The sequence below is a fragment of the Tenebrio molitor genome, chromosome 2, assembly GCF_963966145.1.
Source record: "Tenebrio molitor chromosome 2, icTenMoli1.1, whole genome shotgun sequence".
Classification (NCBI taxonomy): domain Eukaryota; kingdom Metazoa; phylum Arthropoda; class Insecta; order Coleoptera; family Tenebrionidae; genus Tenebrio; species Tenebrio molitor.
The window spans coordinates 1,372,165-1,398,167 of record NC_091047.1 but is presented as its reverse complement, the minus strand read 5'-3'; the positions used below and the strand labels follow the sequence as shown (position 1 = coordinate 1,398,167).

Here is a 26,003-nt window from a genome sequence, read left to right as displayed (position 1 = left end):
TCTAAAGGGGCCTTCCTAGTACATAGTTCTCAATAATGCAAAAAACCGACTTACGAGAATTTAGAATTAATGTTGGCGCACGTAGATAAAATAAAATACTATAAAATGCAAAGTGGGTGCATTAATTGTGTCCTTGGTTTGCGTCTTGGCTTGTGCGCAACGTCCACAGGCCGGAAGAGGACGCTGAAGTTGTTGTTGCCAAAGTACCCGGTTTAAAAAAAAAACAAATAACATTACAAAAAAATTATAAATGTCAGTCAATTTACCATAGAGACCTGATGACCTGACCTTAAGTGTTCTGTGCCATAAAGCTTTGCAGAATCAAAAAGTGTAACTTAGCACTACGTGTCACACATTTCCAAATCAATTGAAATATGGGAATCGCTTTAAAAAGTAGCTGAAGCGGACTGAAGACAATTATACAGTTTATTTTTGTATGTTGGCGCACGTGAAGCGACGCCTTCTATTGATGACCGTGTGAAGTACGCCGAGAGATGAACGAAAAACTTCGAGATGCTAAACGGACTTCGCTCGAGATTCGAATTGGTCGGTCAGTTCGGCGCGAGATGACGCTTCAATGTCGTAATAACATGACCAACTTCATTAAACTATGTTATGGCCATCCCAAATGTCGAAAAAACGTAAACCAAATGACAAGCCGATGATGGAGATGAAGTGGCGATATCTAGTGAAATTTAGAATAACCACACATTTAAAAAGTTAAATATCAGGTTATGTTATATGCCATTTCATTGTCAAAAACTGTCAGTTTATACTTTTATGACACTATGGCAGGAACATGAAAAATTAGTTGGCGTCTTAGAACCTCGAATTCTGTAATTCTTGCATCGTTTTACTCCGAAATGATCAAGCTCCACGACGAAATTCCCATTCGGAGCAGTTTTGCTGTGATCTTTCATACTTGCGTGTGTAAAAACGTATTTAGAGGAAAGTTAGCGTCTTAAAACCTCGAATTCTGTAATTCTTGCATCGTTTTACTCCGAAATGATCAAGTTCCACGACGAAATTCCCATTCAGAGCGGTTTTGCTGTGTTTTTTCATACTTGCGGGTGTAAAAACGTATTTAGAGGAAAGTTAGCGTCTTAAAACCTCGATTTCTGTAATTCTTGCATCGTTTTACTACGAAATGATCAGGTTCCACGACGAAAACGTATAAACTGACAGTTTTTGACAATGAAATGGCATATAACATAACCTGATACTTAACTTTTTAAATGTGTGGTTATTCTAAATTTCACTAGATATCGCCACTTCATCTCCATCATCGGCTTGTCATTTGGTTTACGTTTTTTCGACATTTGGGATGGCCATAACATAGTTTAATGAAGTTGGTCATGGTAATAATCGTCGTAATCGTAATAATTACAAATCACAATTGAAATTAAGGTAATTAACGTCATCGAATTAAGAAATAACGATTTTGACGGAACAATCTCGTTTATTCGCGTCAGGTTCGAACGAGATTTGAAAATTGCGCCTCGGCCGTGATATCGACATTAACCCTTCGTTGCCAGGCAACCGCGCCCGCTGTCGATGTAAACAAATATGAAAATGGCACCAGTCGAGGTGAGTAAAAATCGCCGTAAAATGCAACGGACCCGTTTACCGTTTCCAGGACGCCTCCGCCGAGAACAAGAACACGATCATCTTCAACAACTCCAAGCGAGAGCTGTTCAGGTTGAACGAGAACTACAAAATATTCCAGCGCAAGCTGAAAATCTACTGGAAGGTGATCATGTGAGTGACAGGTGACGTTTGACGATCAATTGTTTTATCAACGAATCGTCCAGAAACAAGGACGACATCAGCCCGCAGCTGCTGCAAAATTGCACGCTCCTGATCCTGGCGGGGTCGCAGCAGCCCTTCGACGAGAACGAGTTGGACTGCTTGAAGACGTTCGTCAAGGACGGGGGTAGGATCCTGGTGCTGCTGTCGGAGAGCAACCACAACGACACCAGCAATACCAACATACTTTTGGAGGAATTCGGAATAGTACCGAACATGGGTAGGAGCGGATTTTGAAAAATTGTGGGGGTTGTAACATTTTTGCAGATTCGCTGATCCGCACCCACTACTACAAGTATTTCCACCCCAAGGAGTGTTTTATCGGCGACAGCTCCATAAATACCTCTCTAAATAGGGATAAAGTCGGCATAAATCTCGTATATCCTTTCGGCTGCACGATGAACGTCAGCAAGCCGAGCGTGGTGGCTTTCACAAGTGGATCGGCGTCTTTCCCGGTGGATCGCCCCCTGGGCGCCCTGCATTATGACCCGGCCAGCGGTGAGTGCGTGCGAGAGGAGCTCTGGCGGCGGTCTCAACGGCTTTTCAGGGGGCCGCCTGGTCGCCGTCGGCTCGGGTCACATGTTCGCCGACAAGTACATCGACCAGGAGGCCAACGAGAAGTTCAGAGAGTTGCTCTTCGACTTTCTCACCAATTCGCACAGCGTGAGGTTCGCGCCGTCCGACCACGACGACATAGACGTGAGCCCGCCCCCGCGGCGGTGTCGCTTGGATTCGCGTCCGTTCGAAAGAACCGACCGCCGCCAACGATAAATAAAAATCCTCGCGGAACCCGTCGAACGTCACGGTTGGGCGAAATACCACCTGTACAACGTCGTTTTCTCGCGAAACCTGGGCAGCGGCGGCTCGCGTCATTTTTGGCCGGGGGCTCCGGCGAGGAAAACCGTTGCGGATATTTTTGGAGGTCGGTGTTTTCACCGGATGGGATTTTTATCCGGCGGCGGTGGCGGTGGATTTGTTTGCGTAGGTACGTTTCCTTTATTTTTCGTGACGGATCGAGTTCAAGCGATATCCGATGCGAGTGTTTAGACCGGTCGGTCACGCCTCCTGTTTCAGATTTCCGACCACCACATCGTACCAGACACGGCGGAGTTGGCGGAAAGGCCGAAGCTCTGCCTGACCGATGCAATAAGTCACACGATTTCCATAGATTACACCCAACTGTTTGACCAAAAAACGTACTCGATGAATACGAATTTGGGTAACTCTGCCGGCTCGCTCGCCACGTCGAGCGATATTATTTACTCAACTGTGATCTACAACGCGACTCATTGTTTTGCAGTTCCCGAAGCGCTCAAATTGTACGACGAATTGGGAGTGAAACATCAACCCCTCAAGATCATTACGCCGAAGTTCGAAGCGCCGCTGCCGCCCCTCCAGGCGGCGGTAGGTGAAACTGAATACTCATTAATTTGATCGGGTCACGTGCGGGGCAAAAAGCACGACAAAAAAACGAAACGAAACGGGCGCAGTGTCGAAGGCCGAGGAGGCACACCGGAGGTGTGATTTACGACGCCCCGTTCACCTGTTTGGTCGATTTTCACGGCCGACGTGAATTTTTTCCTGACCGTCGAAAGCGTTTCGAGATCGGGGGGGCGCTCGTTAATTCTTGGGCACTTCGCCCCGTTTGATTTGGTTAAGTCGGATGTCGGCCGCACTCAACCGCCGCCGCCGGCGTCTCTCTCTAACGCTGACTACTTCTTGCAGGTGTTTCCTCCCTCGTTCCGCGAGCTGCCGCCCCCGCCTCTCGAGCTGTTCGATCTGGACGAGGCCTTCAGTTCCGTCTTCTCGAAGCTGGCCCAGTTCGCGAACAAGTACGCCGTGACGGCTGAGGAGGCCGACGACGCCGACCTGGAGTTCTTCGTGAAGGAGTGCGGCAAGATCGTCAAAGCGGACGGACGGGTCGAGGGGGCGGCCAACCTCCTGCACCACATCGGCGCGCAGATCGCCGCCTTCAAGAGCATAGATACGATCAAATAAATGTTTTAATGGAAAGTTGCATTTATTTCGAGCCCATGTTCGATTTTGACGCGCCGTTGGTCTTTATCGTCGTTGCTTTCGGCGAGTCTTGTTAGCGGGGAAAATCCATAAACGTAAACCTGTTGGATTAAACCGTTACAACGTTTAGTCGGACGGAGGAGTCGCGTCCAGCTTCGGCGGTCCAGCGGCGACCTCCGACCTATCAACCCTTTCCGACCGGGACTACCCCAGCATCCCGGCGGTGCGGCGAATCGCGACCTTAAGCACGACGGCCGTCGGCGGCGATTCGCCGACGATGACGCCCCGGATTTGTTCACACGCCGGTCGAGCCTCGCCGAGCGTTTTTAACCGTCCTCCGCCGCCGACTCGCGCCTTGTCCCCCATCACGCGTTATCGAAGACAAACAAACACGACACGACTGGCGTATAACTGGAACCGCCCCCGTCGCTTAATTTTTTCCTCCACGGAGGTAATTGACTCGCGTCTCGAACCGACTCGACGAAATAACGTTAATATATCCCGGGGATAGACGTTCAGGTATCTCGCGCCAGCTCCTAATTTATTAAGAGCTCTTCGCGAGTGGAATCGCCGGATTTCAAACGCACGACTCGGGCCGTCTAATTTCCCAAGTTTTAGTTAATTGTGGAACTGGAATTGAAACGTTCCGCAGCCGGAGCGGCGCCCCCGAAAATAACTCGTTTAAGCGTCCCGCCCCGACGAGCCGTCACTTACGGTTTTGACGGGTCGAGGGTGACGTTTGGGGCGATCACCTCGCCGGCCAGCCTTGAGCCGCGCGGCGCAAATTAGCGGAGCCGCCGCTCGCTTTGATCGCCCCGACAACGAAAAATTTCCTCCGGCCGAAGGCGGCGGCCGACGTGCAGATGTCGCCCGCGTCGGAACGGGCGCGCCGTTGCGCGTTAATCCGCCCGGCCCTAATTGATAATTAGCGGTGCGTTATTTTTGCGGGCTCGTTAGCCGACCGATGAGACGGGGCGCGGTGGCGGCGGCGGCGGAAGCGGCCCAGGTGGGGCCGGTGCCAGCTCCGACGTGGCTTCGACCGTCGAGTGTGACGGGGAGTCGCGCCGACTGCAGACGAGGTGGGGTCCGGCGCGACAGCCGCTAACAGCGGCGGCCGTGAGATCGCACATCAGAGGATCCCGCTAATTAGGTAGCAGACCGGCAACGGGGCCGCCGCCAGTGCCGTGCCACCTTAGATTCACGACACGATCCGATCCGCGGACACCGTTACCGATCGTAAAAACGAGAGTGACCGCGTTAAACCATCCCGAAAGCCACCTCACCTTCCTCGATACCGATTTCATTATCGAACAAAATTAATTACCGATAAAGAAATTTCCATTGCGAATACAGGTATTCGACAAGGAGACTCTTTGAGTTCTGTTCTCTTTAATTTAATTATGGACAAACTTATAAGAAGTGTAAGAGAACTGGATGTTAATATCGTGTGCTACGCTGATGATGTGATGTTAATAGCAAAAACGAGGACAGATCACAAATACTACGGCATCGATTAAATGTGAGTGGGAAAAAGTATAACATGATTATATCAACAAGTAAAACAAAATCGATAGTTATAATAAGCAAAGAACCAAGGATACGTAAGTTAGAGACAGATGAAAAATGGAATAGAACTGCCTAGGAGCACAAATAACGAGCGACAGAAACCTAAAGACAAACATTCCAAATAACAAAAACAACACAAGTGAATGACACAATATGGAGAAATAAATACGTGAGACAAGAAAGCAAGGTAAAAGCGTATATAAAAAAAACAGTAGTAAGACCGAGTCTAACTTATGTTAATGAAACAAAAGTCGAAACAAAGTATACATAACAAAAAATAAGAATTACGTTAAGAGACAGAAACACCGATAAAACTATAAGAAGAAATGCCATACACAGGATGTCGTTAAGAGAAGTAGGCAAAGGAAAAAAGCATGGAACGAGCAAATTTGCCTGTCAATGTTGTCAAAGTTGACAATCGGAAATGCGTCAGATTACTGTGATACCAAAATCATTCAAATTTTCATTGTTATCAACAGATTCAGTCATTCTTGATCACGTTGTACAGTGGCGAGCACGGAATTTCGCACACATTGTACATTTCACTAACATAATTTTATTAAAATGAGATACTGGCGGCAGTTTCGTGACAGTTTAGGTGAAACATCAGTCATGATCACATATATCTTGATTGTGACACGAGTTGCTCTCCTCACTGCGTTCGTCGTGCCCCAACAGAACGAGTGTCACAGTGCGTCTTATAAAACGAGTGTTATAAGTACATTTCATGGTAATAGTAATTTTAGTATTTTTTCTAGGGACTTTTGTGTGGCATGAGTTATGGTGGCATTTCTGTGAAATTTATGGCAAAACGTCAAATACTTTCATTCTTAACAGGAGCTCGCTGGAGATGTCGTTCTTAATTATTATACTTATTTAAAAAATAAAATGTCACCGACCTGCGTTTAGTTGCCTACTAACCAACCAAAAAACAGGCATTGCTTCAAAGTTGATTTTTTGTGTTTCGGGGCCAATTGCATCAATTGGGACCGAATATACCAAGTTCTCCATGTAACCCCACAAGAAGAAGCTCGAGGGGCATTCCCGCACGATTCACCATACACCAACACATATCAATGTATTCACTATTTGAAAATAAACGTTTCGTTTTAACAAAATTTTTGCTTAAATGACGGAATCAACACGTAAACACATCTGCCTGTTGGAGTCGCATAAAACCAACTGAAAATGTAATCAATGCTGTTATGTCTACCTAGGCCGCAGAGCGAAAAAACTTTATTCTAAAAACACAATGTTTTGCGCTGATTTTACAAAAACTATTATTTCACGGTCACTGTTATTGGGAAGAAAATACGAGTAAATAGACAGCCCGTTAATTTATGGGGCGGTAAAATACTGAAATGAAAATTATATTTCCAAAAATGGTACATAACAATTTTGTGGTTCTTGGCGAGACCTGTCACTGGCTAAAATTAATTTACTTATTTCGGAGACACGTATACAAAGTGTCTATAAAAGGACGTAGATACATCAAGAGTTCCGTGGAATTCGAATATGTTTGATTTGTGCCGCTCTGTAGCATGTTGTGGTACCAAATAGAAAAGCAGAGGTTATGTAAGTCCATTAATGACAAGTTTTTAATAAAAACTGATTGTAAGATAAAAAGTATGTAATTAGAATATAGAAAAACTAAAGAAAATCACAAACAAAACAACTAAGATGTCGAACTCTCAACTGCCGTTAAGATTTAATAATTTGACATTTGACTGTTGACGTCTGATTTGACGGCTTCAACAACTCGACATACGAGTTCAACATAATAAAATTATAGAGCGTCACAATTCCACAGGACTTTTGATAAATGTTCTGACACTTTGTACTTTTATAACGAGTGTTCAAATAAATTTGTGGTCAAGCGAGCCGCGGTTTTCTCTCTCTTTTCGAAACGTACGTGGTCTTTTAATTGACACATTCTGCAGATGCACAACCTCATTTTGATTGTACCTCTATTTATTTTATATGTCCTCAACTCTTGACAGCTTCTGAAATTTATAGTAATGTTGTTCATTTTTTTTCTTTTCTGTCCTACACTTTCAACATTTGCTTCAAGTCCATGACCTCAACTGGATCATCATTTCAACGTAAAAACCATCATGTCGCATTAAAAAAACCAGAAAAACAATGGTTGTTATTTGTTTTTGTTCACTGAATACATAATGTAGTTTGAGGTTTACGTTTAACCAAAACTCTAACGAGAAATAACTCGTTTATGTAATCAATTCGTGTCGATAGATCTTCAATTTATTTACAATAAATCAAACAATCGTCATCTTTTCAATTGTATCGCTCGCATTTTTAACTGATTAATGCAACGACCGTTCAAAAAATGTGTGATCAAGAAGACCGTGTTTCTCTCTCTCCCTCTTTCTTTTTTTTTTTATAAACACAAATTGTCTTTGAAGCTGATATGCTTTAACGTACAACACATAACCTCACCTTACATTCCACTGTATATTAAATGATTAATTTAAAGTAAGAAGAGTTTTACACCACCAACCGTTCACTTAATAAATGACGTTTGACATTAACAGTTTGACTGCTAACGCCATACGCCATACGGGAACCGGGTCACTTGACCACGAATTTTTTTGCACACGTGTGATAAATGTGATGGTTTGGGATAAAATTTTCATTACACACACTATTAAGCGTATTCGATGGTGAAGAACCACAAAACGCCGGAGGCTTAAAGCGAGATCTTTTAATTGAAACTTCGATTTTCACCGTCGACAACGTTAGTGTGTTGTTATTGTTTTGATTCTTTTTCGTTCGTCGAAGAAGTCGGGAGCGAAGGGTTACCCAGCCGCGCCGCCATAAATTTTCCGGTTAACGTATTCGTCAACGGAGCGAATTTACGCCGCGTCGCGCCCCCGCCGCCGCCCCTGCCCGGCGCTGCTCCTCGATCTCCGTCTCCGTCTGGCAAATTACGCTGCCGGAGATTTGCCGCAGATATTTCCAGTTGAGCTTTTTGCTCGCGAATATCTGCGAACCGTGTCTTCTTATGACGGGAAAGCGGGTCGCAGGCGGCGCACGGGAAAAACCCGACAACGAAAGGCGGCGACGATTGTTTTGTTCCTCGTTCGCCCTGCACCGCTGATAATGCCGACTAATTAGAAAAGCTCCCGCGCCCCCGGTCCTTCGCGCCGGATTGTCGACGAGATCGCGATGAGCGGGGGGCTGCAGCATAATTTTCTATTAATCCGGCACCCCATTACGGTGTCCGGTCCGGACCCTCACGTCGCGGGACAATGGAGCGGTTGGTTGGGCGGGGGACAGGTCCAGCACGAGTCGGTTCTTGGATGCGGGATGCTGAGACTGGACCAGTTCCGGTGAATTAATCTCGCGCCGCACTAACGGTCATCGATTATGTGCTGTGCGCGGACCTCTAACGGACTCCGATATCCGGATCCGGTGGAGCCGAAGGTGAACTCGCTCCGGTTTTTGGATCCTCCGCGACCGAACAAATTTCGGAACGCGCCGGATCTTCTTGGACACGCTTCGCGAATTTTACCATTCCGACGGTACCGTTGCCGATTCTCCACTCGAGACGAGGTCTCTCGAGAATTTATTCCTGCCGAATTTTCCTTCGGACCAATCTTCACCGCTCACGACCCTCACCTGCTTCAGAAATTAACGATTGGAAAAATCCCTTATTTTTAAATCTCCCTCTTACCACTGTCATGCGAAATTTCGAAAATAAAAATTGTAACAACTGAATTTTTTTTTATAACGAGCGTTCAAAAAAATTCTCGTCGCTGGTTATTTTTACAACGAATTGTTCACCACAAAAGAAATAATTAAAACAAATGCTTGTTTGCTAAATGACAGCTGACGAAGCGACACCACACGTTAACGGAAACAAAAGCAAGCATCACATGTTTTCTTGAACGAACGTTACTTATCTGTCTATCAATCTATCGATCAATTTTCGAACAATAAGACCCCCAATTATAACCCTGGACGGTCCACTTTTTCCGGTCCGATTTATTTTTTATTTTGACCGGAGAGGCGGTCACCTTTTTTTTCCCTTCCCGTAAAAAAGGACACGATCGCACCTTTCGGAGGCAGAGATGTCTCGAGGTGTCAATTTGCTCCGCTCTCGTTCAGCGGCGGCTCGTCAAATTTTTACGCTACAACGACCGATACTGTCACCGCGGAAAATATTTTACCCTGCCGGTGGAATAAATCATGCGAGATGCGACGATCTGGAATGGGCGGCGTTAATCGTGGCACGACAAAAACGCAGAAGGTTGGACTCGTCTCCTGCCAGAAATTGGCGTATTTATAATCAGAAAAATGGTTTGGAAGCTGTTTTAAAATAGAAAATATAAAATCGAGCGGTAATGGAGTTTCCAGATGAGAAACCTACAAGATAAACACAAATAAGAATAAACTAAAACAATAAATTACCCTTCGTAAACAAATTGAAAAAGTAACACTTTGTTTTTTTAATTTTATTTATGTTTAGATCAATTCAGAATTTTTCATTTTTCTTACCTTCTACGTTTCACTATTTTCACTGAGTAAAAGGTAGCCGATCATTATTTCATTATGGTCATGCAAATACTTGCACCGAAATAGTCGAATCCGCGGAATGCATTGAAAACAATTGCGATTTTACTTTACTTCTACTTTTGATACTGATCATTTTTCTGATTGCACACAACTGTGCAAAAAACGTACTCACGAGATTACCGCACTGGCCCGTCACACGTAAACTTTAACTTTACGCACTCGTTGCATAAATTACTATCTTGCGCCACAATTAAAAAACTATGCAGTTATTTTCTTTAATCTACATTATTCGTTTAAAGTGGACATTTTTCCCTAATTTGGTGCAGAAACAAAGAAAATACATCATGAATTTCTGGTAAAATACTTCACGTACGCAGCTTGTGCGTAAAGAACTTTTTCTATCGGCAAGATTAAAACATTCGCTGCTTTCGTGCGTGTAAATTTCCCACTTGTGAGAAAAAGTAGTGCTTCATACGCCTGCTGCATAAATACATAGTTAATTTTTATTTTCTGATAGTTCTATGGTAAGAAAATTGATTGCGAAGCTTCACGCGCTCGAAATTGTGCAATTGTGTAATTTGTTGTCGCGTTCGAAAGGACACAAAATTGCGAAAGGTCCGATTTTTGAACGGTCGCTCGCCTTCACGATACGCCTCTGGCCCCTGCAAATCTGCATTCCGGCGAGGTTTCCCCACGTATCCTCTCGAGCTCGAGCGGCCGCCGAAACCGTTGTCGATCGTTATCGGCCCCGTTTCGGAATTAATAATCCGTCATCTCCGTCGATTTTTGCGGGCGAAGCCGCCGCCGGCGGACCATATGGCATCTGCGTCCGAGATGGAGGGGGCGAACGATCGGTCGGCCGGATTTGTGCCGTCGAAGAGCCGGTTGACTCGGCTAATTGTGGAACGAACCGGCGAACCTCGTATCTAGAGAAAGACGAGCCGTGCGGTGACGTGCCCCACTAAGCAGATGGTCGCCACTGTCACCGCTCTCTCCCCGGCCCGGCCCCGCCGCCCCCCGCCCGCCGCGGGACGTAATTAAGTGCCCCTCGCCCGTGCATCCGACCAGGAGGCGAGATCCAATCTACGGAATTAATTTTATCACCGACCGATTCGTTTCCATCTAGTGCCGGCGTCTGTTCGTGCCGCCGACGATTGTTGCCCTCGTCGACGACGGACCCTTTGTCGCGCCGCTTCCTCGCCGCCCCCGACCGAAACTGCCAAAATTCACACCTCTCCCAAAAAACTATGACTTCGTGCCGCGAAGGTCGACATCGAGCGATTTCGGACTGGCCGATTCTCGACAAGATAACGCTCGCACCCACGCGTCGAGCCACCAACGGTCGCTACCGCGTGCCGACCGCCAAAAAAATACGAAAAAGCACGATTCGATTATTTTTAATTGTGTGATCGACGAGAAACCGAAAAAAGCGCTCAAAAGACGTTACTGTCTTTCAGGATAGGAATAAAAATACGCAGTGTTCACAAAAATATAACAACTGAACCCACTAACGGCTTAGATAAATTTTAGGGATTGAAATTCTCTTGCTTTTTTGATTTTTACTGCAATTATTTTCTGAGGATCAAAACTGACTCATTTTCTTTCTAACGTGTGTAGAACTGTCATCTGCACAATAACAAAATTTTAAAAGGCACATTTTTATTTTCAAAATTTTTTAAATCTTCAGCCTGCGAAGACATTAAAAAAATATTTACTCTGGATTTTAAGCCAGTGGCGATTTGCTCTCGAACCGTTTATTGCGGATCTAAAAATAAATTAAGATAATTATCATCATTATTTATTTGTCCAGCGACAAATCTAATAATAGCGAATATAATTTCTCCGAATGAGACCATGGCAGCGACTATACAGCTGTCCCGTAATAATAAAGTTTTAGCAGGAAAGAACGCCAGAAGACTGGCATAATGGGAGGCCATGGAAATTTTGCATTTCATTTTGTAGTAAAGCTCTCTGTTGAATTAGGTTATGTTTTTCTAAATTTGAGGTTATAATTAGCGTCTCATGTCTAGTGCATTGTTGTCAGTTTTACTAGTTTGCAATAGAAGAATACTCAGACATCGCGGCAAATTCAGCAACATGTGTGTATGCATTTTGATAGGTCATAAATCAAACAGAGTATCCAACGTTAAAAAACTAAATCATGGCCTCCTATTATGCCAAAATAAGGTGAACAGTGTTTATCATATCATGTTTTGACATAGATAAACCATTTTTGCTCTGATTTGCGCATCGCAAGTTTAAATTAAAATCGAAATATTTATCGAAGAGTTTAGTTTTTTCATAAATGTTCTCTTAAAAGGACAGTGATTTAATTCATGTCTGCAAATACATAAAAAAAATATTACAAGAGTAAGTATGGAAAATAAACAGTAACACTTTTAAAATTGACATGAATTATACAGGGTGTCGCAAAATTAACGTATTCCAAGTCGGGGGTCTTGTAGGGGAAAATCTCAGGAATCTCAAAAAATAAAATAAAAAATATAGGGGGAGTCTTTACAAAGATATATGGGTCTGAAGGTTCAAACTTTTCATCATGTTTTCTTCAAATAAAAAATATAAATGGTTGACAACATTCATTTTGAAATATGGTGAGGATGATTATGTAAAATATTAAAATATGAAAAATTTGAAAAAAAAAATTAGAAAGTACAATTTTTGACGGTTCTCCAACAACGATCGTTCCATTTAATTAACTTATTTTATAACAAAATAAAAACCAATTTGTTATTGCGGAAGACCTGCAGACAAATAATTGCGGCCTCTTTAACAATTAACATTAATTTAAATTTTTCGTCAGGATCAGTTTCGTAGTCGATTAAATTATGCAATTGCGATTCCGTTCAACAATTTCTCCGACGGGAAACAATAAACTATTGTACAAATTTATTGTTGTTTGTTTATTTATTTTTAACTCCTTATCGCCTTCAGACTCGTCTCCGGCTCGACTGTTGCCAACAATTCAAATACATACATATTTTTTTTGCTAACGAAAAGTCTTGGATTTGTTGCAACGAACGAGATAATCGTCCTTATCTCCCCTCCGAGAGATTTTTGCCAAATTCCCAAAAAAAAAAACAACCGCCACGTAAACGCATAGGTAGGTGTTCGAAATGGTCGAGATTGTCTTTAATAATTTTTGTTCGGGTGAAGAAATGAATAAGTTGCGTGGAATTTTTCGTGGTTTAGTCGAATTTGCATTCGCCGGTGGGTCGTCGTAAAAAATCTGTTTATCGCAGCGCCTAACCTTGAAGATCCCGGTGCGCGCGGCAGTCGAAACGTCCGAAAACGCAAACAATAGAAAAAAAATAACGGGCACGTTGGAACCGCAAGTGTCCGCGTCGGTGTCGAAAATCGCGAGTTGCCGTGCCGCCCCCGGCCGCCCCCGAGAAGCGGTTCCGCAAGTCTAAATGCGGAATGGCCATTTATTACACATCGACAGCGCGAGAGACCGCACCGCTTAGCGGCGCCTACTGCGATCCCCGCACGGGCCGGTGTCGGCGGTGGTGGGGATGGCGGCGTAGGGTCCCGCGACCACGTCGGTGCTTCACGGAGGCGCACCAGTACGGGATAGCCCGGCGTCCCGATCTTATCACCGCAGCAGCGAGCGTTGGTCGGCAGTGCACGCGGCGCACCACACTCGACGAGACGAGCGCGTAGTTTCGCCGGAAGTCGCGCCAACTTGGGCGATGAGCGCAGCGTAGCCGCCAGCGACGATGGCCACCGCCATGCTGACGGAACGCGGAGTGCGACGCAAGATGGCCCAGGAGGAGCGCAAGAAGGCGGCGAAGCGCAAGCCGCCCCCGCCGGCGGCGGCCAAGCGCGCCGAGCAGAACAACAACGTGAAGCGGCAACGGCCCGACAACAAGGACGACATGCTGGCCACCTACCAGCCCTGGGTGATACAGACCTACGGAGACCTGGCCAAAACCAAGACCATCACGCTCAAGAAGTACGCCAGGATACTGAGGACCCTCCGTGGCGAGGAGATCGTCAGCGCTGACAACTCCAAGTTCCGGTTCTGGGTGAAGGCTAAGGGGTTCCACGTGGGGCGGCCCGCGGGGTACGAGCCCAAGCCGGCGGACGCGATCGTGGGACGTTACAGTGTGTGCGACGCCGACGAGGGGATCCCCGCCGTCAACGACAAGCTGGCCGGGTCGGCCAAGGACCCGCCGCTCTACGTGCCCAACGCCCCCTTCAAGGTATGTACCGTAAGCTCCCGATCGAACGACCCCCGGGGCCGCTTCTCCTCGGACCGGACTTCCGCCAAAGCTCCGACCGGAAAACCCAAAATGTTGTCTGTACGATTTTTATAAACAATTTCAACACCTCCCGATAAAGCATCTATTCTAATCTTTGCAAATTCGTTCATTTGCGAAATACGCAAAACTTGCATTCGCAAAAACTAGCGGCGTAAAATTTCTGACAACTTTTTTAGTGGGAGAAATGTTTGAAAAGTTTCAAGAATTACGTATCAGCACCTTCACGTAAAACGTTTGATATTCGTGGTGGAGCTTCAACTTAACAAAACAAAAATAATTAAAACTTGCAGAAAATTCTCCAGTTTCATGTTGAACGGGATGCTGCAAAACGGAATTAATATTTTTTCAAAACATGCTCTTAAGCCAACTTAAAATTAATTTGTAATTTTTCTGGAATCCAAGTGGAACTACTTCAAAAACAACGTTTTCCCTGACGAAGAATCTAGTATCTAAAAATTTCAATTACATATTTCTTTTTCGAAATATCTTTTAATAAATACTGAGCTTTCGAAAATGTGTTTCTAAAACCTCATCCGGAAATTCCCAAAATCGACGAATATAAATGGCTTGAAAAAAATGGTCGTTAAAACGTTAGCTATGAAAAAAATTGAAAGGCGTTTTTCACCAAAACTTCATTTTTTAAGATGGCTGCCGCAGTATCTCCATAGATCTACTCAATTATTTTGAATTCAATTTTGAGGTGTACAATTAAAATAGTTAATTTTTAAAATGCTCCAATTCTCTAAATTTTCTATTTATTTTTTTCTTTTTGCTACCGACCATACAAACACCGATCAAGAAACTTATTCATTTCCTTTTTTTTTTGAGGTGAGCGAAACTACTTAAATCGTGTTAGCCACTTGGAAACTTTTTTCTTCCCGGTTTTACCTGATCGCTTATAATAATAGGCTTCATTGTAATTTTATTTGTTTGAAAAAAAATTGTACATTATGCGAAAACATGTATAAAATCGTACGCAAAACACCGACAGTCAAGAGTTTTATTATAGATCGATTCTGATTGCAAAATATTTGTGTCAAACCTTGTTTACCACTAATTTGTTTCGCTCTTGAAAAAAACTTTCAACCAGGATTTACTTACTCCACTTTTAAATCAAATCCTGATTTTGGAAAATTTTCAAAACACTGTAGACATCGTTTTTATATTTTTTTACATTATTTTTCAAAAAACTCCGCTTTACTTTTGCTCAATTCTCACAAACTCTCGTCACCATCGACAGAATACCAACACTTGCTAGAACAACAGGTCGAATACTTTCACGAACAAGACAGTAATACTTCAAAAAATTTTCGTCGTACTTCACCATTGTATTCGGTCATCGGTAATTTTTTTCTTGCGAAAATATCTTGCTGACGGTTGTGAAATCCCGTCGATATTTAACGACGCATAATGAATTGTCTCGTGAACCGGTGTCGTTTTATCAAAGCGATCAAAATACGTACTCGATATTCCAATAATCGATTTAACGATCCAGCAACGCATTTTGTCCGTGAACGGTACCACTGGAACCGGACGGATCATTTCCTCCGCGTCACCCACCGTTTGAACGGTACCGTTTCCAGATCGATCGGTACCACTCGAGCTCGTCCGTCGGCCCCGTCAAGTGTCTCCGCCGCCCCCGAAATCCGCCCCACTCGACCCGTCCGAGCGCGATTCCGTACCGGACCGGACCGCGTCCGTCTCCCTCGTCGACCCTCCTCGTCTCCGGCGGTCTAAAAAACCGCATCATCTCGTCGTACGTGGCGTAATAAATCTTGCGCGGATCGATACCGTTCCTATGAGTGAACCTGTTGTTTTCCGAGTGACCGTTTCCGGCGGCGCCTTAATTAAACCCTCATCCCCCTTTAAATATTTGCCCCGGTTCCGGGCGCGAGACAAGAGACGGACCGGGCCGGATGCGCTCCGGCCGTGATCCATCAAATGGATCGTGAAATGGATTCGCGGGGGTGGACCGCCCCGCCCGCCGCCTGCCGCTTTGTTTATTTTTTAATCGCCGCCCGATCGTCCGCCGATTAATCGTTTCCGGCGGGAGCGGCGACCGACGGGAATTCCGCGAGACGCACCCGGAATTGGAACGCCCCCAAATTTTTCCGGCCGCCACCAAAACACCACCTCGCCACCGTCGCTTCCAGACCTGAGCCCGGTCGAGGCGACTTGGCGACCTTGTCGCGTAGGTGACAGATTTTTTTCTCGACATTTGCCCACGCCCGGTGAGACTTGCGGTTTTCCGTCACGCTCCGTGGAATTGATCAGTCGGCCGGCCGAGCTGTCCCCGTGGGCGGCGACTTCCCCGCCCGCCGCCTCTGACTCGTAAATATTTTAATTGGGAAAGGTGCGGTGACGTCATCCGGGCTTTCACGCATCCGGCGTGCCGGATATAATTAACCGGAAGACGTTCCGTGCCGCCGCCGCATAAAAAATAATATCGCAGTCGGCCGCAATAAATCTCTCCTCTCTCGATTGGTTTTCCTCTTTGTCGTGCGGCGGCGGTTTTCGTGTTGTTGGGCAATCAAAACCGGGGATCGAAACCGGATCGGATTGAGTCGTTAAAATATCATCGCGAATTTTAGTGTTGCGCATTAGCCGAGCGATAAAGTCGCCGTCTCCTATCTCGGAATGTTTAATTTGACGCGCACACGATGTTTTTTCATTAGAGCGGCGGTTACGTCGCCGCTATTGTTTTTATCTGATTATACGATATGTACCGAGCGCTTAAAACGTCGAGATCGCGGACGGCGACGCAAACATCGACATGCAGGGGCGGCGCGGCCGGGAAACCGTCCCAGAAAAATCCACGAGTGTGTGACCGAAACGCTTCATCACAACATCGACGAACGGCGGAGTTGTGACCCGCGCCGACCACAAACTGTCACGTGACGCCGTCCTGAACTTGACAATTAAATGTACGCGACGAGTTTGTGATGGACGGGAAGGGAAATTGTGATCCGCGCTTTTGTTTTTTCACTCGCCCGGATTTTAGAGGGCTGCGCGCCTTTCCCCGGAATTGCGTTATCACCCCCGCATCTCCTGGAATCCGGCCGTAACGTCGACAATCAACCTTTCCGTGCCTCCCGGACCTGACGAACTAAAAAAAGAAAAAGAACCATCCGGAAAAGCCGGTCGTATCCCGCGACACGCATAAACCCGGAGTCGGCGGTTGGAGCGCGTGGTTAGTCCGGATCGCGGCGGCTCAGATAAGGGGGGCGGCGGGCATAAAAGCGTGTATGTGCATGTCGTTACGGGCGACGGCGGTGGCGGCGGCGGCGGGTTTCTGCACGGCGAGCGAGCAGTCATGGCACGGAGCGATACACGCCGATAAGTGGTCCCGGATCACGTACGCCGTTGCGACACACGCAGGGCCGGACCGGGCGGAATCGCGCCGCCACCGGTCACGTGCGGGACAGCGCCGCCACGGTCGAGCGCGTGAGAATTTTTCGTTATCCGTGCGATCGATAGGTGACACGCGAAGCGACAATCAAACGGCGGCGGCTTGCGGTGTGGGGTCGTGCGGCGTCTTGTCGGAAAGTCGAGGGCGTGAAATTCTGGTGGGGGCCTCCCGATGGATTCTATTATCGGCAATCGACGTCGCCCTTCTCTTTAATATTCCGCAATAAAGCAATAATTCACGTGAGACGGGGCGCGAGCCTTTTAAAGGGGAGGCGGCCCGCCCGCCGTCTCCAACAGCTGTATCCTGATGCGAGAACAGATTTAATTAGGGAGAGCGGGCGGCGGCGAAGTCTGAGCGCAACTTGTGTCCGAAGCGGACCGCACCGGATTCTTTACGAATTAGCGGCGGTACCACGTACGTGGCGCCGCCTCCGCGCGAAATAAATAGCTCCTTCGCCGGCGCGACGCACATAACTAAGGTATTTTAATGTACTTAGGAGAAGGCCGCGGGACAAAGGAATGAAGATTCCCCGGCGTCTGCACGGGCCGTAAAGAGACGCAACCTCTAATGCACGGGCCGCCCCCGCCCCCGCCGCGCTTTCACGAGGTGGCGGCGATATCCTGCCGCACAAAAGATGCTAATTTGCAATTTCGATTCGGGGCGGAAGTGGATCCGAGCCGTCTTTATTTCGACGTTAATTTCGGCGTAATTGCGTGGCGAGGGCCGGGGGCGCGATTCGCGCGTCTCCCCTCGCTCGGCCATCAATCGGTCGCGTAGGGGGGCGGCGTCCGCTGCTCCGATTCGCATCCGCATCGATCGGGGGGGTCCTCCCCTCGCGCGGCCATCAATTAGCGGGGGTGGCGAGGGCGGGCGCCGTCCCCGATCGAAAGAAGCGTCACGTTGAACGTTAAGCTCCGTAACGAGATCAGCTCTCGATCTGCTCGAGTGTAAAATGCAAGATAGACGTCGGATGTATCGAATATCGAGCAATTGTGTCCGGAGGAATTTCCAAACTGGAATCCATTTCGGAAAATAATCGGTAGGGGAACGATAAACAGAATTCGCGAAGAGGAAATGCCCCTTTCCATCGATTCCCACGATGATTGGATAATTTTTAACCCTGTTTACGGCATAATTTCCCGGGGAATTGATTGCGTGGCAACATTTGATGCCGCCGCTCAATTATCGAGAGGGTGGCCGCCGCCGCCGCTCTTTTTTCTCTCCATCCAAAGGGGTAGATTTTTATCTAATTAATTCGGCGAAGAACCGGCTCGGGGATAAATCATTACCTTGTTATCATCCGATAAGGACGGCGGGATCGCTCTCGCTCGCGTACGCGGACACGGGGACGCAAAAACAAGAAAAAACGCTCCCATAAACATGGATCATAAATCTTCTCCCCGAGGGCCCCGACAAGTGGAAGTTTTGTTGTATCTCATTTTTTATTTAATAATTCGCGACCGGTTCGAGCCACGACGCACTCCGCTGCGCCCCATTACGCACCGAATCCGCCGAAATTAAGGCGACGCCGCCGTCTTGCGGAATCGCGGCCTGATTGCCGAAACCGCTTCGATTTCGGGAGGGTGCCGCCCCTCCGCCGGCCATGGCGCGTCGCCGGCCTCCCCTTCCGCGGCCATCACGCGCACCTGTCGGGCCGTTGACGTTTATTAGCGCAAAAAATCCCCGGCCCCGAGGGGCGCAGGTAGAGAGCGGCGGCATTGTTCGTGACGTTTCCAGGCCTCTCCTCCTCCGCCCACCTTTTTTGTCGGGCCGACGGAGTCGGGTCCCGCACTTGTCATGAATACGTCGTCAACGGCAATAAAAGGTCGGCGCGATGACGAGATACGCGTGATGTGCACGCATGCCGGCGCGTATATTTTTAGGCGGCGGCGTGATAAAGCGCGCCGCCTCGAGGCCGCCGTCGCCGCGCACCGCACCGGCCCGGATGGTACCCCTTCGTAATTGACGAGTTCTAATGCAAATACGCCGCGATCTGGAAGTAATCCAATATATCAACTTCACCGGCAGCGCTCATTATTGTGGTATAAATCATCGGGGCCGGGGCCAACGAGCCGACAGCGCCGGCGACCAACGGTACCGACGACGGTGGGTTCGTGCACGTACACTCGCACGTCACACGTGGGCGGCTTGGCCGCGATCGCGGACGAGGACCGGATCCGGGAGATGGACGATGCCGGGGACCGAATTCGGGCGCGGTGCCGGCGGCGGCGGCTCTGACGGACGCCGCTCGCACAGATCGCCGCTAATTGCCGAGCCGGATCGGAACGCCTACCTGTTTCGCCGAGATGGGTTGATTTCTGACGCCGGTGATGGCACTTTCGAGAAAAAACCGCCGACGACGGAAGTGCACCTGAATTTCGACAACATCACCGGTTTCGGCGGTTACGGTGACGAGTTGTGAACGTGCGTCAGAATTTAACAGCATTACGTGTCTATCGCACACGTGGAATCGCCCCTTGACGATTACATTTTACCTTAATTAATCAATTAATTAACTAATTGATCGATTACAGAACTGCACTACGAAGACTGCATCCGTCCGGTGGATGGATCAATTTCACCATTTTTATTTTATTGCGATTACGTAATTACTTTTTCTTTCTTTCACGAATACAACGTGATCGCGGAATCTTAGCGCCATCTAATAAACGTAAATAACTAAAGGTTCAGATCTAACGAGAGAACAAAAAGTCTTGAATATTTTTTAGCATTTTAACAAGTTCCTGTTTAGTCAGCGGAGAACATATTTTTCGCACAAAGCGAAAATAAACGGTGAAAATTTTTCTGGTGGAGTTTTAGCGCCACCTAACGACACTACGAGAACTAAAATTCAACAGTGCTATTTTCGAATGCATAATATCCTTTTTAGAATTTGCGTCCCTAATAGGTCTATTACTGTATTCAATTTGGAGTCGTTTATGGCTATTAAAGCATTCGTGGTTTAATAGATCTCTAAGAAAATTTTTATCAATATTTCAGTGTATTATTGTCATTTACACCAAAAAACTTCCAATATTAATGTTCAAATTCGTTTTATAACGTCATTGGCGCACTCGTCCCGTAGAAAACTCCCCTACGGCTCGTTTTCTACACTTGGAACTCGTGCGCCAAATCAACCCTTACAAAACTTGTTCTTTAATATACAATTTTTATTTTTTTTATGTATTAGCAAACTGTTAAAATGTTGAAACATGTTTGTAAACATTTTTCAATAATAGAGAAATCATTTCAAAGTTGCTAATGTAAAAATATCTGACTTACAAAGCACTACTTTCTTTGACGATGGGAAGCTTACACGCACAAGCGCAGCGCAAAAACTGAACAGAAGTTGCGTACATATTTTTTGCAACATTATTGTCTGTAAAATGAAATTATCACAAGCAAAATAATTAATAAAACTTCAAACTAAGATTTAGGTAGCGTTAATTTGTTAGTAATTTCGCTAAATATTAAAAGCTGTCAATATGAAAAAGTGTGTACCTTTAGAGTTTTTTTACAATTTTTTTGAACGTGATAATGAACCACTGCCAAGTTTTTTTTGCAGAAATTCGTCCTGTATTTCCTTTATTTCTGTGGTGAATTAGGCAAAATTTTGTCAAATGCAAGTGTACCAGAATGTGAAATAAATATCGTAAAATTTAAAGCATTTTATTTCATGCTACGGAAAAAATGTCCACTTAGACGCACAAGGTTGATTAAAAAACAACAACTTTTTCAACGGTAGTGCAAAAATCTTTTTAATTTATTCTATTTCAATACGATCTCGCTAGATTTCCGTATCTGTCGTAGAAGCGTAATTAACACTTCTATTCCCTCTAAAAAGAGTTCAAGATTTCCTCTTGAACATGTGCCAAAACCACAAACTGCACGTCCAAATCGTTTTTTATTTAACATCTCAACTACAACTAAAAGGCAACGATAAGATTTGGGACTTTTTGAGTATTTCTATAATTCCCGTTGTATACAATTTTTTTTACCAAAATTCTATACCACAACGACGATCTGGCTAGCTGATTTTACTTGAAAATCGCGCGCTCGCCACAACCATCCAATGAAAAGCCGGCATTTGGTACGGTTGTCACGGCAACGACAAACATTTCCGAAATTCTGTGACAATTCCAAAAATTCCCAAACATTCTTTTGATCACTGTCACGACAAAAACTCGAACGTTTCAGGTTTGACATTTGAAATAAATACATCTCAGCTAATTATTTTGTGTTGGCGTGCCATTTTCTTATAGAATCTCCCACGTGCACGTGAATAAGTTTCCATAAATTTTTCCGCGCTTTTCACTCGTGTTCTTGTTATGCGGAAATGAGGCACCCGTCTGCGACTCGTGTTTATTTTGAGGACAACAGAAGGATTCTCGAAATCGCTAATATTTTCGGGAATTATTCACTCAACAGAAAGATCGTAACTGAAAATATTGCAATCCGAGAGTCTAATAAATTATTCCAATTTTTTTATGGTACATATAAATGTAAATATATTTTGTTTTGTTTGTTGTTATAATTACAATTTGTTTAATTGGCACGATGCCATCACACGGTGCTGTTTCTGAAATAAATTTGATTGTGAAAAAACTATTTGTGGGCGAAAGTCTGAGTTGAAATCCCCCATTAAAAAGAAGAAAACCGTCGATCGTGGATCGGCAATACGCATTTGGTCGTTTCGGGGCCCCCGACCCCGTAAAATATTCGACGTGGCGGGCGCTGCGTGCACGTCATTTTTGGCGAGAAGGGCTCGATCGGAGGGGCCGACCTCCCCCTGGCGGCGTTCGAACTGCGAATGTCTTTGTTCCGTGCGGAGCCCGCTCCGGTCCCATAGTTTGCGGTCGATTAAAAAGTGCGGCGGGGTCGGAGGAAAATGTGGAATAGTGCACGGTCGAATACGCCGCCGCCCGCTCCGGAAATAAACGCGTCTACTAATCACCCGGCGCTAATACTCGTTACGCGTCGGGGGGGGGGCGGCGGGAAGGAGCCGACGACGCAGCGGAAGACGGCGACGGGGCGGAAAAAAGCGAAAAGCGCGCCGCCGATCGTCCGATAAAAAATCGATATCTGAATCAATCCGAGGCGGATGCGGAAAAGGGGACGGAGACGTCGACGAGGGTTGGGAGGTTAAGTGGCAGAAAGCAGTCGTCGTGGCATCACGGACGCCGGTGACGGAAGCGGGATAGAAGAGGGGGGCGGGGTGGGTGACAAGGTCTCAGTCATCAGCCGCCGGCTGTGAAGCTGTGCTCTGTCGCTCCGGTGCCCTCGCCGCCCCCGCCACACCCCCGCTTCGACAGCCAGAACCAGCTACCTTATCAGCGCCAGCTCGGTCTTTGTGATCTGATACGAGGCCGCCTGTTCGCGCTCGCTACGGCTTCGGGAAACGGACAAAAATCGGATTAGGCGGCGGGCAGGGGGTGGGGGATAATTAGGCGACCGCTCCTGCTGCGGCCATCGACGTGTCCACCAAGAAACGAGCGGCAAAACGACAGCGAGGCGGACGCTTTCTCGCACCGCTTCACGCTACTGACGCACGCGATTATCTCTTCAGCGCCATCTACAATTAGACCCTCGTTATACAAATGTCAAAAAACAACTGTCTTCGCTCAAAAGAATACTAAAAATATTTTAAGGAATAAGAGCTGAAGACACCTACACAAAGTTTTTCATCAGAAAATCACTTCAAATGTCATTTTTTCAGAAAACAACAACTCTACAAATGTCGTTTGAGGAAATTCCGACGCGATTAGACAAGAATTAAACAAAAATTGTGTCTTGAGCAAGCAACAACTTTTAAATCAAACAAAAAAAAGTATCACTTTTAACATAAGTAGTGGCCAATACTTAAAAAAGAACTAGGCGGCAAATCGCCAATTTTGATCATTTAGAGATGTGCGACTCTTTGATGAAGCTCACTATTTGTTGTCGCACGCAATTACTTCTTCAGCGCCTCCACAATTAGACCCTCCTTACGAAAATCACAAAACAACTGTTTTAAGTACGCTTTACTTCTAAATACAAATAATTCGATGGAAATTTTTCCAATAGTCGAATTAAGTCATTAAGGAGCTGACAGGTCAATTAAATGTAGCATCAAAACAATAAAAAAAGTTTTTTTTTATCGTTTGTTCAAAATTGTGTACTTAACTAACAATAACTTTTAAAACAAGTGATCGAAGCAAATAGAAAGAAGTGTCGCTTTTGGCACCACAGATAGGGGCCTCCCCTCTAGCGGCCATTCCTTCGTTCACACTAAACAGAACCAGGCGACAAACCACCACCATGAGGTTATTTAGAGATGTGCGCCTCTTTGGCGCGTTCACTATTTATTGACACACCTAATTACCGATTTCAACGCCATCTACGATCCGCATGTCATTCGAAGCGTCCTAAAAGAATCCGATTAATTACCGACCGGATAACAAATATTACCGATATAGAGTACGCTGACTTTTTATAAATAAATAAGGAAAAGCGACGAGGTGGTCTTTGCTCTCTGGCAGAATCTAGTGGCCAATTAGAGAGACGGCCATTTTGAAAATCGTTTGCAGTAGTACAACGGACGGTCGTGATTTTGACCACCTCCATTTCTGTTGTACTTGTTGAGATTAAACAGGCCGATATATTTTTTTTAAATAATCAATAATTACAAAATACCATTTGGTAAGAATTTTTGTTGTTGTGTTTGTCAACTTAGTTGCCGCTGTGCTGTTGTTGTATCAAAATTGTGGCACAGGTCGATCATTTTGGAATGCCTCTTGGGCTCTTCTGAAAATCTCGATGATCAATTAATTGTTGGGCCAACATCATTAGTGATGTCGTCGTTGTCCGCTTTGTTTTTTTGAAATGAAAATGAACGGCGATCGGAGCGCCGTCTATTTTTAGTTTGTGAAAACTGACAGTCAACTGTCAACGTCACTTTCTTTGTTGTTGTCGGTGTCGTCGGGTCGTTGTCGTCGGCGTTTCCGCCCCTTCCCCATCGTCCCTCGATTCGGCTTCGCCGTCGTGATTCGACGATTTGTCGCCGCCCCCGGCGCCCTCATTAATGCGTTTTTAATCGCGCCCTCCTCGCCGTCCGATATTGTTTTCCGGCTTTCGCAGCCGCCTCAAACTGTCCGAAAACATCAATTGTGACGACTGTGCCGGTAATTATCGTTAAAAAGATTAATGGCCGGGCGCTTTCTCTGAACCACTTAATCGCCGACGACATCATCGCCAAGGTCGTCATTGTTTCCCCCCACAGGAAGAAAAAAAAACGCGTACAACGCCGCCGGCTCGTGAACCGCCGACGGAAACGGTTGCGTCATACGCACGGCACCCCTTGTTTCCTCTCGATATCCACCGAGCGAGCATTTGGGGTGCGGAACACGGAGAGGCAGAAAGAAGGGAACTTGTGTGTCCGCTTATGCTTCATTGCGTGCAGCGAACAGCCCGTCCCGTTATTACGTTCACATCGCATCAGCGATGCGAAACACAATGCCCGCGCCGCCCCCGACGCCGCCCGCGCTCCCCAGGCCCGACGGCTTTTTTTAGCCGGCGGCAATTAGGGACGCGATTGACGTTCGGAGCGATCGGTTCGAGGAGCCGGAGCGATTCGACTGATTAGGACACGGTTTTTACGAAAATGAGAGGGGCGCTAATTGGGGTGATTTGGGGCAGATGGGGCGCATCTGCCGGACAGTTCTAGGTGTCGAAGGGCGGGCGGGCGCCGCGGGACTCGGCCCGAAAGCCGCCACTCGCGCTAATTCTCCCCTCGAAAAGTATCTACGCCGGAAACCTTCGATTTAATCGCTGCCGATCTACAACGCTTCCGATCTCATCGCTGCTGATCTACAAACACTTCTAAACCGCCGTTCTCCGCTCGAAAAATATCACAACGACGTTCAATTTAATTGCTGCTCATCTACAACACTTCTAAATGACGATTCTCGAGTCCGAAAGTATCCCAGGCAAGTTCAATCTAATTGCTGCTGATCTACAACAGTTCTAATCGAACTGCTACTGATCTAAAATAGTTCTAAACATCTTTAAAACGGTTGACCGGCGACGGCAAAAGTAAATGCGAGTCAGTAATAGTAATACGAGTCGGGGAAATTCGTTTTTCACTTGAAGCAAATGGTCAAACGTTATTCTTCTAAAAACGAGCCAAATAAAAATCTTCTCTTATATTTTTTAAAAATTGAACAAAATAAATTAATATAAAAGACAAAGAGTGAAACCTACTTAGAATTATATTATCAAAAAGATCCAAGGATTGAAGTAAGCACGGAAAAAAGGAAAACTATGATAATTTCCACGAAAGAAAGAAAACATAGAATTGCTATACAAGGACAAGTATTAGAACATGTTACAAACTACAACTACTTAGGCGC

The 26,003-nt window shown here is 46.1% G+C and overlaps 3 protein-coding genes across 5 annotated transcripts in view; 2 read left to right on the top strand and 1 right to left on the bottom strand.

Annotated features, from left to right (window-relative positions):
* Positions 1 to 26,003, bottom strand: part of B4 — a 157,694-nt gene that overhangs the window by 40,466 nt on the left and 91,225 nt on the right. The gene's annotated exons all lie outside the window — the stretch shown is intronic.
* IFT52 (intraflagellar transport 52) lies at positions 1,401 to 3,819 on the top strand. The gene is made up of 8 exons (XM_069039090.1): positions 1,401 to 1,587; positions 1,637 to 1,758; positions 1,812 to 2,026; positions 2,074 to 2,304; positions 2,354 to 2,505; positions 2,881 to 3,025; positions 3,107 to 3,210; positions 3,532 to 3,819. Exons 1-8 carry the CDS (start codon positions 1,567 to 1,569, stop codon positions 3,802 to 3,804), a joined length of 1,263 nt encoding a protein of 420 aa, XP_068895191.1. The 5' UTR covers positions 1,401 to 1,566; the 3' UTR covers positions 3,805 to 3,819.
* Positions 13,103 to 26,003, top strand: part of LOC138122733 (nucleolar protein 4) — a 109,213-nt gene continuing 96,312 nt past the window's right edge. The window contains exon 1 of one of the 3 annotated variants that reach the window (XM_069037020.1): positions 13,103 to 14,147. In XM_069037020.1, coding sequence (XP_068893121.1) covers positions 13,662 to 14,147 — 486 coding nt within the window. In that variant the 5' untranslated portion in view covers positions 13,103 to 13,661. The remainder of the gene's footprint in view (positions 14,148 to 26,003) is intronic. The other 2 variants (XM_069037021.1, XM_069037019.1) reach the window with 2 other exon arrangements.

Bases quoted from the DNA above. Each gene is read 5' to 3' on its own strand.
- IFT52 (XM_069039090.1), top strand. From the start codon at position 1,567: ATGAAAATGGCACCAGTCGAG. The intron at 2,027-2,073 runs GTAGGAGCGGAT...ACATTTTTGCAG, and splicing joins CGGAATAGTACCGAACATGG to ATTCGCTGATCCGCACCCAC. The intron at 2,305-2,353 runs GTGAGTGCGTGC...ACGGCTTTTCAG, and splicing joins GCATTATGACCCGGCCAGCG to GGGGCCGCCTGGTCGCCGTC.